General features: G+C 53.5%; 1 protein-coding gene across 1 annotated transcript in view; it reads left to right on the top strand.

Moving 5' to 3' along the window:
- Window positions 1-14,136, top strand: part of PLA2G4D (phospholipase A2 group IVD) — a 28,650-nt gene continuing 14,514 nt past the window's right edge. The window contains exons 1-12 of the mRNA XM_056133970.1: window positions 1-45; window positions 3,610-3,682; window positions 3,843-3,979; window positions 6,979-7,101; window positions 7,645-7,685; window positions 8,064-8,106; window positions 8,738-8,801; window positions 9,273-9,409; window positions 11,202-11,312; window positions 11,440-11,477; window positions 11,651-11,786; window positions 12,069-12,205. Of these exons, the coding sequence (XP_055989945.1) occupies window positions 1-45; window positions 3,610-3,682; window positions 3,843-3,979; window positions 6,979-7,101; window positions 7,645-7,685; window positions 8,064-8,106; window positions 8,738-8,801; window positions 9,273-9,409; window positions 11,202-11,312; window positions 11,440-11,477; window positions 11,651-11,786; window positions 12,069-12,205 (1,085 nt within the window). The remainder of the gene's footprint in view (window positions 46-3,609; window positions 3,683-3,842; window positions 3,980-6,978; window positions 7,102-7,644; window positions 7,686-8,063; window positions 8,107-8,737; window positions 8,802-9,272; window positions 9,410-11,201; window positions 11,313-11,439; window positions 11,478-11,650; window positions 11,787-12,068; window positions 12,206-14,136) is intronic.

Below are 14,136 nucleotides of genomic sequence, written 5' to 3'. Positions count from 1 at the left end.
ATGGAGAGACTGGCCCCCGGGGGACCACCTGGCCACCCTTACCAGGTAACACTGTGGGCAGGGCCTGGGGCCAGTACAGCTGAAATGGAGGTGGTGGCTCTGATCTGGACATAGCAAAGGTCCCAGACTCAGGGTCTCAGTCTAGATCTAGGGTGGAAGAGAGGAGGGTCTGATCTGGGGTTGGGGGAAGGTGGAAGTGAGAAGCAGTCATAGTGAGGGGACACCACTCCCCACCCCCAGACCAGAGCCTCCTCCCCTCTCTGAGTGACCAACCCCCTCAGACACACGGGCTGCATGTCATACACCCACAAACCCAAGGCCCACAGCCCACCCACATAGGCAGGGTACTTCTGGGACTGGCTGGATCCCAGGGACCACCCCGTCAACTAATGACTGGGCCTGAGAACTATGTGTCCGTGACAGGGCCACAGAGGTCTGTGAACCGCTCACACTCCACCCTGCACCGGACACAGACCCCACCTTATTCCCCTGGAGAAAGTGAGGGCAGCCCTTTCCTATCACCCTCTGCCCAGCCCACCAAGTGCAGGACTGAGGCTGGAGCTCTGGGCTCAGTGACGCTGGGCATCTGACTGCCCACCCCTGTCCATAGCTGGTATTCTGGGGCTGCCGGAGCTCAGAGAGACCCCATGCTCCCCGCAACCCCTCAGCCCTCTGCGGCTTTTTTCCTGCCCGCAGAGTGGGGACCAGGCATGCTCTGGAGGTAGAGATCGAACCTGACCTAGTGGTGGGGTCTGAGTGCGCCCTGGCATCAGAGCAGGGCTGGAAGGACAGGCTGGGCACCCAGGACTTGTCTGGGAGGGGCCTGAGCCTGGGCCGGGAGCATTTGCTTAACCTGAGTCAGGAGGTGGCTGTGTGTGCTAATCCCTCTCCCCCATGCCTCCCCACAGCCCTCAGCCCAGGACTCACTGGTGGTCAGAAGGGGCAATGATTCCTGCTCGCTTTCCTCTTGCAGGAAGACCCCCATGATCTCAGTCTAGAGGGTCTAATTCCTCCTGTTCTCCTGGCACCTCCTCATGATGGACAGTGCCAGCACAGGCCTCTCTATAGGGAGTATTAGAGGCCCAGGTTGCAGGGTCTCTTGGGAAGGTGCATCCAGGATCCTATAGGAGGTCGTGCAGTGGAGGTGGGGAGTGTCCCTGGTGGAGATACCCCCCCCCCCATCAAGCTGAGCTTCAAACAGTTTAGTGAGAACTGGGTTTAGGCTCGGAGCCCGTCCCTGACCATCCTTCATCACTGCCCCTCATCATGGGGACCCTCACTGTGATATTGCCACGGCCCCACCTTGGGGGGCTCCGTGTCAGTCACCTTAGAGGCTCCATCCTAAAGAATATGCAGTGGGGACAATGCAGCGGAGCAGGGCTCTCAGACACAGAGAGCGGGGCATCAGGTCTCCCCGTGGGCTTGGGGGCTGGCTGGGGAGTGAGCAATCGGGAGACCCCTTAGTAGCCTCAGCGACTATAGAGCACCCCACAGTCTGCAGCCCAGGGCCAGGGACCTGCGTCTTCTCTGCATCTTGGAGTAGGCATGGTAGGATAGACCCCTGGGACCTGAGACACTGAATCTGATCCTGAATCCCATCAGCACCTCTTCTGAGGTGGGAAGGAGGGAATCTGGGGGTTCCTCTGACATCGGGCGGAGTGCTGTAGCGTTGTCCCCAAGAAGAGAGAGTGTCCCCAAGAAGAGAGCCTTGCTGGGGGACTCGGCTTGAGAGCAGATAGGTACAGCGGGGAGTCAGTCTGTGGCCCCTTGTTCTGTACACAGTGTGGGTGCAGTGCGGGCCCCTCCCTCCTAGTGGGAGTACCAAGAGCTGGTCTGGGGCGATGTAAAGCAGCTTTGCTTTATTCAGAGGCGGGGGTGGGGGCATAGCCCGCAGGGCGCAATGCTCAGGGGTTCAGCACTCAGGGATCACTCCTGACAATGCCAGGAGACAATATGGGGGTGCCAGAGATCAAACCCGGGTCTGCTGTGCATGCAAGGCAAACGTCCTATTCACTGTTCTACCTCTCCAGCCCCAAGCAGTTCTGCTTTTGTCATTGCACTGCCTTCCAGCCAGGCCAAGTTGAAGGCAAGCCAGATGGCCCCCAGTTCCCTCAGGTTGGGGAGGTGTGGTGTGGGGGATGAAGGGTCTCTATGTATCAGGGCAGCATCGCCCTCTGGGCACCTAAGGGGACTCCACCCCAGGGGTTCTCCTTTGCCGGGCTCCAGCAGTCACTGGTCATAGTTCTGGGCCCTGCAGAGCCCTTCCTGGGGGGTTCACTGTGCACCCTCCCAGCCCGAGACCTGCACTTTCCTCTAGCCCCGGTTCCTATGGCCCCCGCCCCCCCCCCCCCCGGCTCAAGTCTGTCTGCAGCACCCACATGCCCCCCGGTCTTGGTTCCATCAGTGACAGCAGGGACATGACTCTGGCCTGACAGTCTTGTTTCGGGCCACAACTGCAGGAGTGTCTCCCAGGAACCTTGGCGGGCGCCCAGAAGAGCTACAATGCTTGGGATTGGGGAGAACAGACATCTCAGGGTCCAGGGACCCAGCAATACTGATGACCTCAGTGGCCAGGGAGGGGATCCACCTTTTGCCCTGTCCCTGGCAGAGCTCAATCATAGCCCACCTGCTCTCTGCCCTGCTTCCTGCCATGGACCTTCCTCTTCCTCAGCTGTCTGTGAGCTGAGGCGACCTCACCAGCCCCTTAACATACAGGAGGCAGGGCCAGAGAGATAATGCAAGGGACAATGCAAGGGACGGCCCTTGCCTTGCATGCAGCCAATCCAGGAGCAAGGCAAGGGCCATCCCAGATGGAAACAGCCATTCCAGGTTATGTCTCTAGCATGGCATATGGTTCTCCGGAGCACCAACAGGAGCGATCCCTGAGTGCAGAGTAAGCCGGGAGTAAGCCCTGATCACCACCAGGTGTGGCCCCAATAAACGCAGAGGGACATTCCTCCCACCCAGCACTCTGAGGGACCGTTTGCCACGTTTCTCTATTTCATATCCAAGAGCACAAAGATAACCGAGTCCAGACCGAGGCCTGGACCTCTGTAGGCTAAGCTGCCAGTGCAGGGGCCAGGACGTGCTTCATCAGTGCTGGGCAGCAGGACATGCTTCATCAGCAGGCTGCCCTCTCTGGGACGCTCTGGGCGGGAGATCTCAGGATGGCCTGTCCAGGGTGGAAACAGTCCTTCTGTTTTCTTTTTTTTCTTTGGGGGAGAGGGGGGTCACACCCAGCAATACACAGGGGTTACTCCTGACTCTGCACTCAGGAATTACTCCTGGCATTGCTCGGGAGACCACATAGGATGCCAGGGATCAAACCTGGGTTGATTGCATGCAAGGCAAGCGCCACCCCTCCTTCTCCCTGCCCCATTGTGCTATTGCTCCGGACTGCTGGTCCCTCGGTTTTCTGCTGTTTGCTTTCTCCACTCCTGGTGCAGTCCTGCCTGACACATTCCACATACCCCACCAGGTCTGCTCCCCCGTCCACAGAGCCAGGGCCTCAGGGATGCCTGGTAGCATGTTAGAACCCCGGCACAAGTTGGGGTCCGAATAAAAGGCCCGTTGATGGCCATTTCTCTGCAGGAGGGGGAGGAGGAGGAGAAAGAGGTCTCCACCTGTTGCCGTCTCACTGTGAGGGTGCTGCAGGCCCGGAATCTGCGCCGGACGGATCTGCGTGAGTGTCCTGGGTGCCCAGCTGGGGTGGCCAGACCCACGGGAGAAGCCCACACAGCTGCCTCGGGCCGCGCTGTCACCTCCAGTGGCCCCCTGAGAAGCCCCAAGAGAGGGCAGAAGGGGCTCACTCTGCTCTCATCATGGTGCCTTGGCCTTGGCAGTGAGCGAGGCAGACCCGTATGTGACCCTACAACTGCCCACGGCCCCGGGAACAAAGTTCAAGACCAAGACGATCACCGACTGCAGTCACCCAGTGTGGGACGAGGCCTTCAGCTTCCTGATCCAGACTCGCGTCAAGGTAAGGCCACCACCCCCTCACCCCCCACCACAATCCCTAGCGTTTCCCTGCCATGCCCAGGGATGGTTCTTAGGGTGGAACTCACCTCACTCCGGGGACCTGTCTGAGGTACCGGAAAGCGGTACCTGAGCCCCACCAGTGATGTTCCTGGAGTGAAAGCAAGAGGACCCCACCTGCTGGCTGTGGGTTCACCTTGGCCAGGTGCAGCCCCCCTTGAACCGAAGGGGCAAGAGACAATTTGACTCCCAACGTGGAGCCTGGTGCAAACAGTGCTGGCAGGGGTGGGGGGCAACAAAGTGGCCATGGGTGGGGGAAGTAGAGGGACTGGGAACTCTCTGAAAGAATTTTATTTTGGGGGCTGGAGATATAGCACAGCGGGTAGGGTGTTTGCCTTGCACGTGGCCGACCCAGGTTCGATTCCCAGCATCCCATATGGTCCCTCAAGCACTGCCAGGAGTAATTCCTGAGTGCAGAGCCAGGAGTAATCTGTGCAGAACCGGGTGTGACCCAAAAAGAAAATTTTATTTTATATCAAAGCAGATTTCCAGTGGAGAGAGGAAGTCAGTGTCCCCCAGCATTCAGAGGTTCACCGGAACTTACCTCAAAGATGCAGAGATAAAAATACCTCCCCTGGGGACTGGAGCAATAGCACAGCAAGTAGGGCGTTTGCCTTGCACGCAGCTGACCTAGGTTCGATTCCCAGCATCCTATATGGTCCCCCGGGCACCGCCAGGAGTAGTTCCTGAGTGCGTGAACCAGGAGTAACTCCTGTGCATCACCGGGGGTGACCCAAAAAGCAAAAACAAAAAACAAACAAACAAAAAAACCCTCCCCTGTCTTCTTCTTGTCTCCATCTGTTTTCAAACTAATAAGAACACTTGCTAGGCCCTGCAGATCCCCACCCCATCCCCAGTTATTCAAACACCCAGGCCCTGCTGACAAGGGACTTGGCTGTGATACCGGGATACTGTGACACGTATGACCCTCAGGTAAAGTAGTTGGAGCCAGAGAGATGATGATAACAGAAGGTAAGACTTACACACAGCCAACTCCAGTTCTGTTGCCAGCAACATGTGTGGTGCCCCCAAGCAGTACCAGGAACGAGCCCTCAATCTTTCAGGTGTGGCTTTAGACAAATTCTCAAAGAACAAGCTCCATCTGTATCATGTGAACAGGTTCCGTCTCGTGATGACAGTTGAGGCAGAGCCTTTGTCTAGAGTCAGAGACGCAGCAGAGTTAAAGCCACTGCTGCTCTGATGCGAGAGGGCGAGGGACCTCTAGCACCCCGTCCCAGCCACTTCCTAGAGTTTCCCCATAAGACTTCAACTGAGCCAGCCCAGATTGTGGACTCGAGAGCCGAGTGTTCTCTGAAACTGCCAACTTTGTGCTGATTTGTTAACCACCGAACTTAATACATATGAGGCATCTTTTTTTATCTCCCAACAGTTCTTTAGGGGTTTCCTCTTCTAAGCAGAGAAGTTGGGAGGAATAGACTAGTAGCTTGTTTTGTGCACAGTCCACCTTCATCAGGCACTTGAGACTACAACCTTGCATTATTGCAGTCCTGTGCAAGTCCCCCATTCAATTCCCGAACACCACTTGGGTGATAAGAATGAGGCAGTGGCCAACATTTTCATCAGCATTACCCAAAGGAGTGATACTACCCCCTATGGGGTGCTGAGTTACGCCTCCCCCCACCGGAAAGGGTCAGATAAGTTTATGAATCTCTGATGTCAAGATGTCAAGCTGCTTTTTGTTTTTTTCTCCTTCCTTCCCACATTTGGCATTCTTTCAGCACTGACTAGCCTGGGTTCTTGGTATGCCACGGAAACCTTCCCACTGTTCTAGACATGGGCTCGAGCGATAGCACAGCGGGTAGGGCGTTTGCCTTGCACACCACCAACATGGCCAACCTGAGTTCGATTCCTCCGCCCCTCTCGGAGAGCCCGGCAAGCTACCAAGAGTATCTCGCCCACACGGCAAAGCCTGGCAAGCTCCCCGTGACGTATTTGATATGCCAAACACAGTAACAATTGTCACAATGGAGACGTTACTGGGCCCGCTCAAGCAATCAAAGCAGAAATTAGCTGGGACGGGGCCAGAGAGATAGGACAGCAGGTAGGACATTTGCCGTTCATGTTGTTTGATCCCTGGCACTCCATATGGTCCCCTGAGTCCTTCCAGGAGTGACCCCTGAGCACAGAGCCAGGAGCAAACCCTGAGCACTGCTGGGTATAACCCCAAACAAAGCAAAATTAGCTGTGGCAGCATGACATTAGGGGTTTGCTGAATTTCCTTTTACTGCTTTAAAGTTCTATAATTATTTTGAAATCCAAAGGGTGCAGGAAAACAGAAAGGAGGGGTACAACAGAAGGACTCACCAGCTCTGCGTAAATGCTGATTGCCTTGGAATGGGGCCAGAGAGAGAGTAGAGCAGGTAGGGAGCTTGCCTTGCACAGACCCACCTGGGTTTAATCTCTGACATCCCATATGGTCCCCTGAGCCCACCAAGAGTAATTCCTGAGTGTACCAGAAGTAACCCCTGAGCACTGCCAGGTGTGGTCCCAAAGCCAATAAATAAATAAATAAATAAATAAATAACAAAGCCAGTCATAAGATTGTTTTATTTCCCAGTGTGCCTAAAAGTTTGTTTCAGGGCCAGGGAGATAGATTAAGTGGTAGAATATGCCGAGCATGCCCCTGAGTTCCATTCCTGGCACAGCACAGCCCCCCAAGCCCCACGGGCCAACACCACCAGCCAGCATGAGCTCTGCCGGGAGTGGCCCCTACAAAAACACACGTTTCTTATCTGTCCCTTCATTAAATGTGACCTGGACATGTGGAGTGAGCAGGTGTCCTTGGACATAAGGCTGGGTGAGGCTTGCTCCACACAGGGAAACCTCAGAGAATCATTTTCAGCGCTATAAAAAAGCAGTATCTGCAAAGCAGTGGGACAAGAGATGCCTGTGATGTGCTAAGTTGCTGTTTCTCCTGCATAGAATGTTCTGGAACTGACTGTCTATGATGAGGACTCAGTCACGGAGGATGACGTCTGCCTCCATTTCCTCTATGACCTGTCAGAAGTGTTCCCCGGCAGGCTGCTCCGGAAAACCTTCTCCCAGGTGCCTGCAGGGACCCTCGGGGCTGAGGCCCGCCCAGTGTTCCTGTAGTGTTAGGGTCCTCCCAGCAGGCTTGCGGGAAGGTGGAGAGGCTTCCAGGGTTATTTGCATTTTCATCCCAAAGGAGCAGGTTTACCTGGTGACTGAGTGAATCATTCCATTGGAGGAATTTTAGTGTGGGGGGGGGGGGGGGAAGCTTTGGGACGTAGAACTTCCTCCTGTCCTAGAGAACACAGCTCAGGCCTTAACCCCTGGTCCCTGTTCCCTGTTGGCTGTACGAAGGCCTCAGTAACTTCCTCCCAGGGTGAGGGGGTAGGAGTGAAAAAGGGCAGAATCTGAGGAGGCTGAGGTAGCCCTGGGCCTCTCTCAGCCACGACCTGTTGCTCCTCATTCCACACTGGCTGGGGGTAGTGTCTTTCCCTAAGGCTCAGTTTCCACATCTGTGAAACGGGGAGCAACACTTAGAGATGGCGATTAGTGCCCATGAGAGAGTCGCATGGCGCCCACAGGGCCCGCCTGGCTCGAACCTTGGTTATCTGCTTTCAGGGAAAAGAAGAGCTGGATGTGGAGTTCCTGATGGAAACCACGTGAGTGGCCTCTTACCGCCCGGGGCCTGTCTCTGGACCTGCACTATGTTTCTGGAATCATCTCTGAGGCAGACCTTCCTATGGGCTCATCCCACCAAGATGTGCTGTCCCTCCTCTCCTCACCCCTCCCGTCAAAGGGGTGGGGCGGGGGGTTTCTCTCAGAGAAGTTAGAGGAACGCCCATGTTTTCTTTGTTTCCCCATCCCCAGCCATCTTTATCTCTGAGAAGTATCTCCCCTCACCGTGCATCATGTCTTGGACTTAGATACCTCTTGGCAACAGCAGAGGGACCCCTCAGGGCTGTGAGGGGGGTGGGCAGGTCAGTGCTAGGAGCACACTGCCTGTTGCCCACCTGGACTCCGGTGGTTTTATTTTCCAGGTCGGACCACCCAGAAACCCTCATCACCAACAGCGTCCTTGTGGTAATCACCTTCCCAGGCTGTGAGAGGACCCCAAGGGAGGGCCCCCAGAGCCCATGGGGAAAGCAGTGGATAGGGTATTTGAGACAGAGGGTCAGGCAGTGCTGGGGTTTGTGGTGAGACTCTCCAAGCCTCGCAGCTGAGGCAAGGTCTGGCCAAACGCTGGATGAGGCGTGGCTGGGGCCCTCGATTCGATACACTCCTGATGGTCTTTAGGCACCTATGATGTGTCAAGGTCCTGAGGCCCAGAGCAGGCAGGGGAAAGTTGCACTGACTGGGCCATGTTAGTTTGTGACTCTGGGCTAAGGGAAGCAGAGAGAGTATCTCAGGGGTGAGGCTGCAGGAAAACAGACTCCAGAGGGAACTGAGCCCAGTGTTGGAGTTTCCCATATTCTGGAAGTTCGTCAGGTCTGGGAGAGTTGGGTGTGAGAAAAGGAGGGAGAGGGGGCTCCCCCAGATGCTCCGAACCCCTGCTTTAGCAGCTGCTGCAGACCAGCACTGAAGGAGGGGCCTCTGCCTCCTGTCCTACCCACTCCCCACTTCTTGCTCGGTGTGTGGTGAATTTGGGACAATGGAGATGGGAAGGATGAGGCGGGGAGACCTCAGCTCCCACACCAGGATGTGGTCTGCACAGGCCCGAGAGCTCTCCTGCCTGGATGTCCGTCTGCACAGCGCAGGGGGTGCGGCCGTGGTGGCAGGTGAGACCTGCTCATAGTCAGCTCTGGGAGGACATGGGGTTCAGGGCAGGGGCGAGCAGAGGGCACAGCTGGGAGGGGGTTGCTGTGGGCCCTAGCAGTCTAGGGGAGTCTTTCTTAGAATCTTGTTCTTCGGGGTCCAGATTTCTGGGCGGCCTCCAGGTCCAAGCATTGCTCCTGGCTCCTTGAGCAGTGCTGGGCTTCCAGACTCTGCCCCCTCCTCTCTTTATTCGATATGCCAAAACCAGTAATTAGAACTGGTCTCATTCACCTCCTCTCTTTTATGGAGGGGATATTGGACTTTGTGGCCCCACCTAGCAGCTCCTGGGGGCCACTCCCAGCTCTGGGCTTGGGGTCCTCAGGGTACTGGCAAGTGCTTTATCTCTCTCTCTCTCTCTCTCTCTCTCTCTCTCTCGGGCCCTGGGTTTCCAGACTCTTGCTCCTCTCTTGCTGACCTGCCCACTCTCTCCCCAGACCAAGGGAAGCTGCATCTGGAGTTGGAACTGAAGGGGTCCTATGAGGACACACAGACTTCAGCGCTGGGCACAGCCTCTGCCCTACGCTTCCATCACCTGGCAGCCCAGGAGACAGAGCTGAGCGCACAACTGAAGGTGGGTCTTGTCCCAGAGCTCTCCACTGAGCACCGGTCCTGTGCTGTCCTGCTGTGAGCAACCCCCGTCCTGGCTCCCGTGAAGGCCAGACCCCTGTGGCTTATCAACCTGTCCCTCAGACTAGGTGCTGAGCCCTTGGCAGAGGAGGACCCCAGGACCCCACTGGGGCAGGCTGCAATGCCACGTTAGCTGGAACGTGTCCTCCACATTGTCCTCCAGCCTGTGCTTGGAGTAAGACCACGACTTGCCCCCACAAAGCCCGGCCTGCCCCCACCCCTTGCCTCTGCTGCCTCCTGTGCCTCGTGCCTCCCATCACAGTGTTCCGACTATCCTTGTTTCTTCTTGTTTTTCCATTATAGCTAGTTCTTGCCTATCTGCAGACTTCTTCCTCTTCTTCATTTAAATGTCTGCATTTCTTCAGAGGGGCCTACCTGCTGCCCCTCCTCCCCATCTTAAAGTGCCCTCTTGGGGGATGGAGCTATTACAGTCAGGTCGAACCAGCCGTGAGATCTATTCCTGACCCCACGTGGTCTCCCAAGCATTGCCCTGGAGGCCCCCAGCACTTCCAGATGTGGCCTGGGAAATCCCTGGCACCCCAGTCCCGAGCAGCCCAGATTCCTGGGTCCTTGTATTGAATCATCAACCCTGTTGGCGAAGAATCATGGTGGGGATCCACCACTTGGGAGTACATTCATCCCCAAATAAAAGAATATGCTCATTTAGTAACTCTATCCTCTTACACTCATTTCTTTTACCACCCTTACTAGCATCATAAAACATTCGCTATTTATAAACTCTTATGTGTTATTCAGTTAAAACAAGAAGTAACTAAATATTAGTCATTGCACTAAGTATATGGTAGATCTAATTTTTTTAAAAATTTTGTTCTACTTTTATAAAGTAGTTCACAATATTTGATCACACTTAATATTCAAACACCAATCCCACCACCATTACATCTTCCCACCACCATATTTTGGATGTTTCTATCCCGAACCCCAACCCCTGCTCCAAAGCAGAACCAAAGTAATTTATTTTTTATTGTTTGTTATGAAACCACTGAAAATGCCCCAAAAGAACTTTCCTTAGGGGAGAGGGTGTGAAGATTGTTGTATTTCATCCAGGGGCCATTAAGCCCTTCTATAAGAGATTACTAACATGTTGTTAAAGATCCTGTGTGCAAGACTGGTTGCCTTCTACTTGAAACCCCATCTAATGCGGTGCGCTACTCTTGGAATATGAGTGGTGTGAGGTATGAGATGTCCAGGATAGGTTCACTCATAGGCTCGGCCCGAGTATGTGGAGAGAGGCTGTGAGCATGGCAGCGGTTGAGTACTGGAGGATTTCAGCAGCTGAGGCTGGGTCCTTTGGGGTGGGGAGGGGCCTCACCCCCCCCCTCCAGGGTGCACAGAATGAAACAGCCCGAGGCAAGGTCCAGTGGCATGGCTATGGTGTGTCATTTTATCTAGGTCTAATTTTTATAATTTTTAATTTTTTGAAAAATTTCAAACTAAATGGGAACCAGGGAGATATTTTAGCGGGTAAGACACTTGGCTTTTTTTCAGCCAACCCCAGTTTGATCCCCAGCACTGTATAAGGTCCCTGAGCACCATCAGGAGTAAGCCCTGAGCCCAGCCCAGGGAGGCCCTCAAACAACTACAAAATTATTGTGCAAAAGTGTTGGGATAATTTTGTATTCTCAGAAAGAGACTTTGTCTGCCTGGATCTCTGTCTAGATATTCATTGAGGATTTGTTGAATGAGTAAATGAATGAATGATCATTTCCTCCTAGAGCTCCAAACGAAGCATCTGGAATGCTGACAACTCAACAGGGCGTCTCATAGTGCCCCTCAGCTCCTTGGAGAGGGAGAAGGAAGTGACTGTTGCCATTCCTACTACAAATGTAAGTAGTAGGCCTCAATGGAAGGGGACGTGACATGCCAAGGAGATAAAGATGGGGGGACAAGACCCCCAGGTAGTACCCGTGTTCCCTGCAGGTTTCCAAGTGGGGCCTCTTGCTTTGATTGCAGGGCCCAGGGGTGAACATGCAGCTCAAGGTCGAGAGCTGGTAAGAGACTGTCACGTCATGGATGTTGAGGCATGGCCACAGGGCTGGACCACCGTGCTGAGACAGGGGTCTTTGCAGTTGGGAGCTGGGAGGCTATTTGATGGCTGCTGGGAGCTTGGCCCTTCAGGCTGAGCTGGGAAGGTGTCTTTGACTCCGTATCTCCACTGCTGTAGCCCCAAGGAGCTGGCTGTGCACCTGGGCTTCGACCTATGTGCCGAGGAACAGTCTTTCCTGAGCAGACGGAAGCAGGTGGTGGCCAAGGCTTTGAAGCAGGCCCTACAGCTGGACAGAGACCTGCAGGAAGATGAGGTTTGGGGGTGCGGGGTGGTGAATGAGAAACTCCCTGATTTCCTATATCCCCCAGATATCCCAGTCAGCGTAGCCTGGGAGAAGGTCTGAGGGGTGTGAGGGGACCAGGGTACATTCTGGGGTTCTCATTCCCTCTAGTGCTCTGTCTCTTCCACTGTGTGGCTGGGCTGTAGCTTAAACCTCAACTCCCTCAGGACCCCACCGTGAGTTCCCTCCCCTGGAGACAGGAGGCAGCTCTGTCCTCCTCGGTGTAGAGCCAGCCTATACCCATGTGCCCTCCAGATCCCTGTCGTGGGCATTGCAGCCACAGGGGGTGGCGCCCGTGCCATGACCTCGCTCTACGGCCACGTGTTGGCCCTGCAGAAACTCGGCCTCCTGGACTGTGTGACTTACTTCAGCGGCACCTCGGGCTCTACGTGGTAAGGGTGCTGGGAACTTTAGGGAGTCAGAGGGGAGCAGTGTGCATGCATCTCTGTGCGTGTGGGACCCTGAGTATGAATGATCTGGTCTGACGGAGACTAGAGATGTTCTCAGAGGGGTGAAGACCAGCCATGAAGGGACTGCTGTGAGACACCAGGTGTCTGTTCCTGGATGTTACTGAAGAGGTGGAAGGGAGGAGATTCTGTTTCAGCCTGAGCAACACCACCCACTACCTGGAAGACTCCGAGCAATTCATTTCCTCCGATTCCCAGTTGACTCAGCTCCAAAGAGGGCTAATAAGTGTAACATCCCCCAGAGGATTGGGATGGGTTGGTGCAGGCAAACACTTCCTATTTCTGACTCATTCCAGGAACTAAAAATTGTTACTCTTTGATTTTATGTTTTGTTTTGTTTTGGGGGTTTTGGGCCACACCTGGCTGTGTTTTAGGGCTAAATTTCTGGCCCTGTGCTCAGGGATAACTCCTGGAGGGGCATAAGAACCTTATGTGATGTCAGGGGTTAAACCTGGATCAGCCACTTGAGTGACAAGTTCCTTAATCTCTGTTCTATCTCTCTAGCTCTGGTCACTCTTTTCAGTTGTTAATACCTCCTTTAAACCTTACAGTTCTCAAGCATATTATTTTATCTTATTGCCCCACTAGTATATGTCAAGAATTCTTAAACTATAGCTTGTGACCCCCCCCCCCCCATTTGGAATATGGGATCATGAAAATTTAGTTTTAAAATAAATTTCTTGGGGCCAGAGCAGTAGTACAGCAGATAGGGTGTTGTTTTTGCCCACGGCTAACCTGGATTTGATCCCAGCATCCCATATGGTCCCTGGAACCCTACAAGAGTAATTCCTCAGTGAAGAGCCAGGAGTAAGCCCTGAGGGTCACTGTGTGTGGCCCAAACACAACAACAACAAAATTTCTTTAGACTTAGAATGAGTAAATATTTGATTTGTATGACTATTTAGATTTTTTAAATTTTATAAGGTAGTTCACAATATCTGATTACATTTAATATTCAAACACCAATCCCACCACCATATTTGGGATGTTTCCATCCCAGTGCCCAATCCCTGTCCCAAAGCCCAACCAAAATAATATATTTTGTATTGTTTGTTATGAAAAATAGTTGAAAATGCTACAAAAAAGTATCCATAGAGGAAACGTGTGAAGATTGTTCTACTTTGGCAGGGGTCATTAAGACATTCTTTAGGATATCACTAACACGTTGATAAAGGTTGAGTGATGTGAGCTTTCACATATATATCTGAAAATATGTATGTATGCATATTTGCATACTGGTTGCCTACTATTTGAACCCCATCAACTGTGGTGTGATACTCTTGGAGAATGGGTAGGGTGTGTCTTATGATGTGTCGAGAGGCGAGGTCCAGGAAACTGTTCACTCGTGGCATGAGGCTCCACCCAAGTATGTGTGGAGCCGCCTTGAACATGGCAGTGGTTGGGTTCTGGAGGTTTTCGCTGCAGGAACTGGGTCCCTTGGGGTGGGGCGTGTTCTCACCCGCCCCCCTCTGGGGCACCCTGAGTGCAGGTCCAGTGGCACATGTATGCCTATTTTTATGTACTGAAATACCTGGGATGGTATAAAAATTTCTCAGGAGAAAAGAGGTTACAAGTGGAAAAAATTTAAGAAGCCCTGGTTTGATGAGGAAATTGAGGCCAAGGGAGACTATTTCACCAAGGATAGCATTGCTGCTCACACTCACTGGCCCTGTGATTTCATGTCACAAATTTATTCCCTTGGATCCCACTTAAACACAACATTACTAAGGAAAAAGAGAATGAATACCTCAAAGAAATTTTGGTGGCAGCAATTAGCCAGCTGATTTTTAAAGAGTTAAAGGTCAGGCTTGGGATGATGGGAGTATGGTCTAGAACCCTGCCGTACGATTCAGTAG

Source organism: Sorex fumeus, unplaced genomic scaffold, assembly GCF_029834395.1.
Source record: "Sorex fumeus unplaced genomic scaffold, SorFum_2.1 ptg000098l, whole genome shotgun sequence".
In the NCBI taxonomy this organism is placed as follows: domain Eukaryota; kingdom Metazoa; phylum Chordata; class Mammalia; order Eulipotyphla; family Soricidae; genus Sorex; species Sorex fumeus.
Note: the sequence above shows the minus strand (reverse complement) of the source record. Positions and strands in the feature narration are given on the sequence as shown.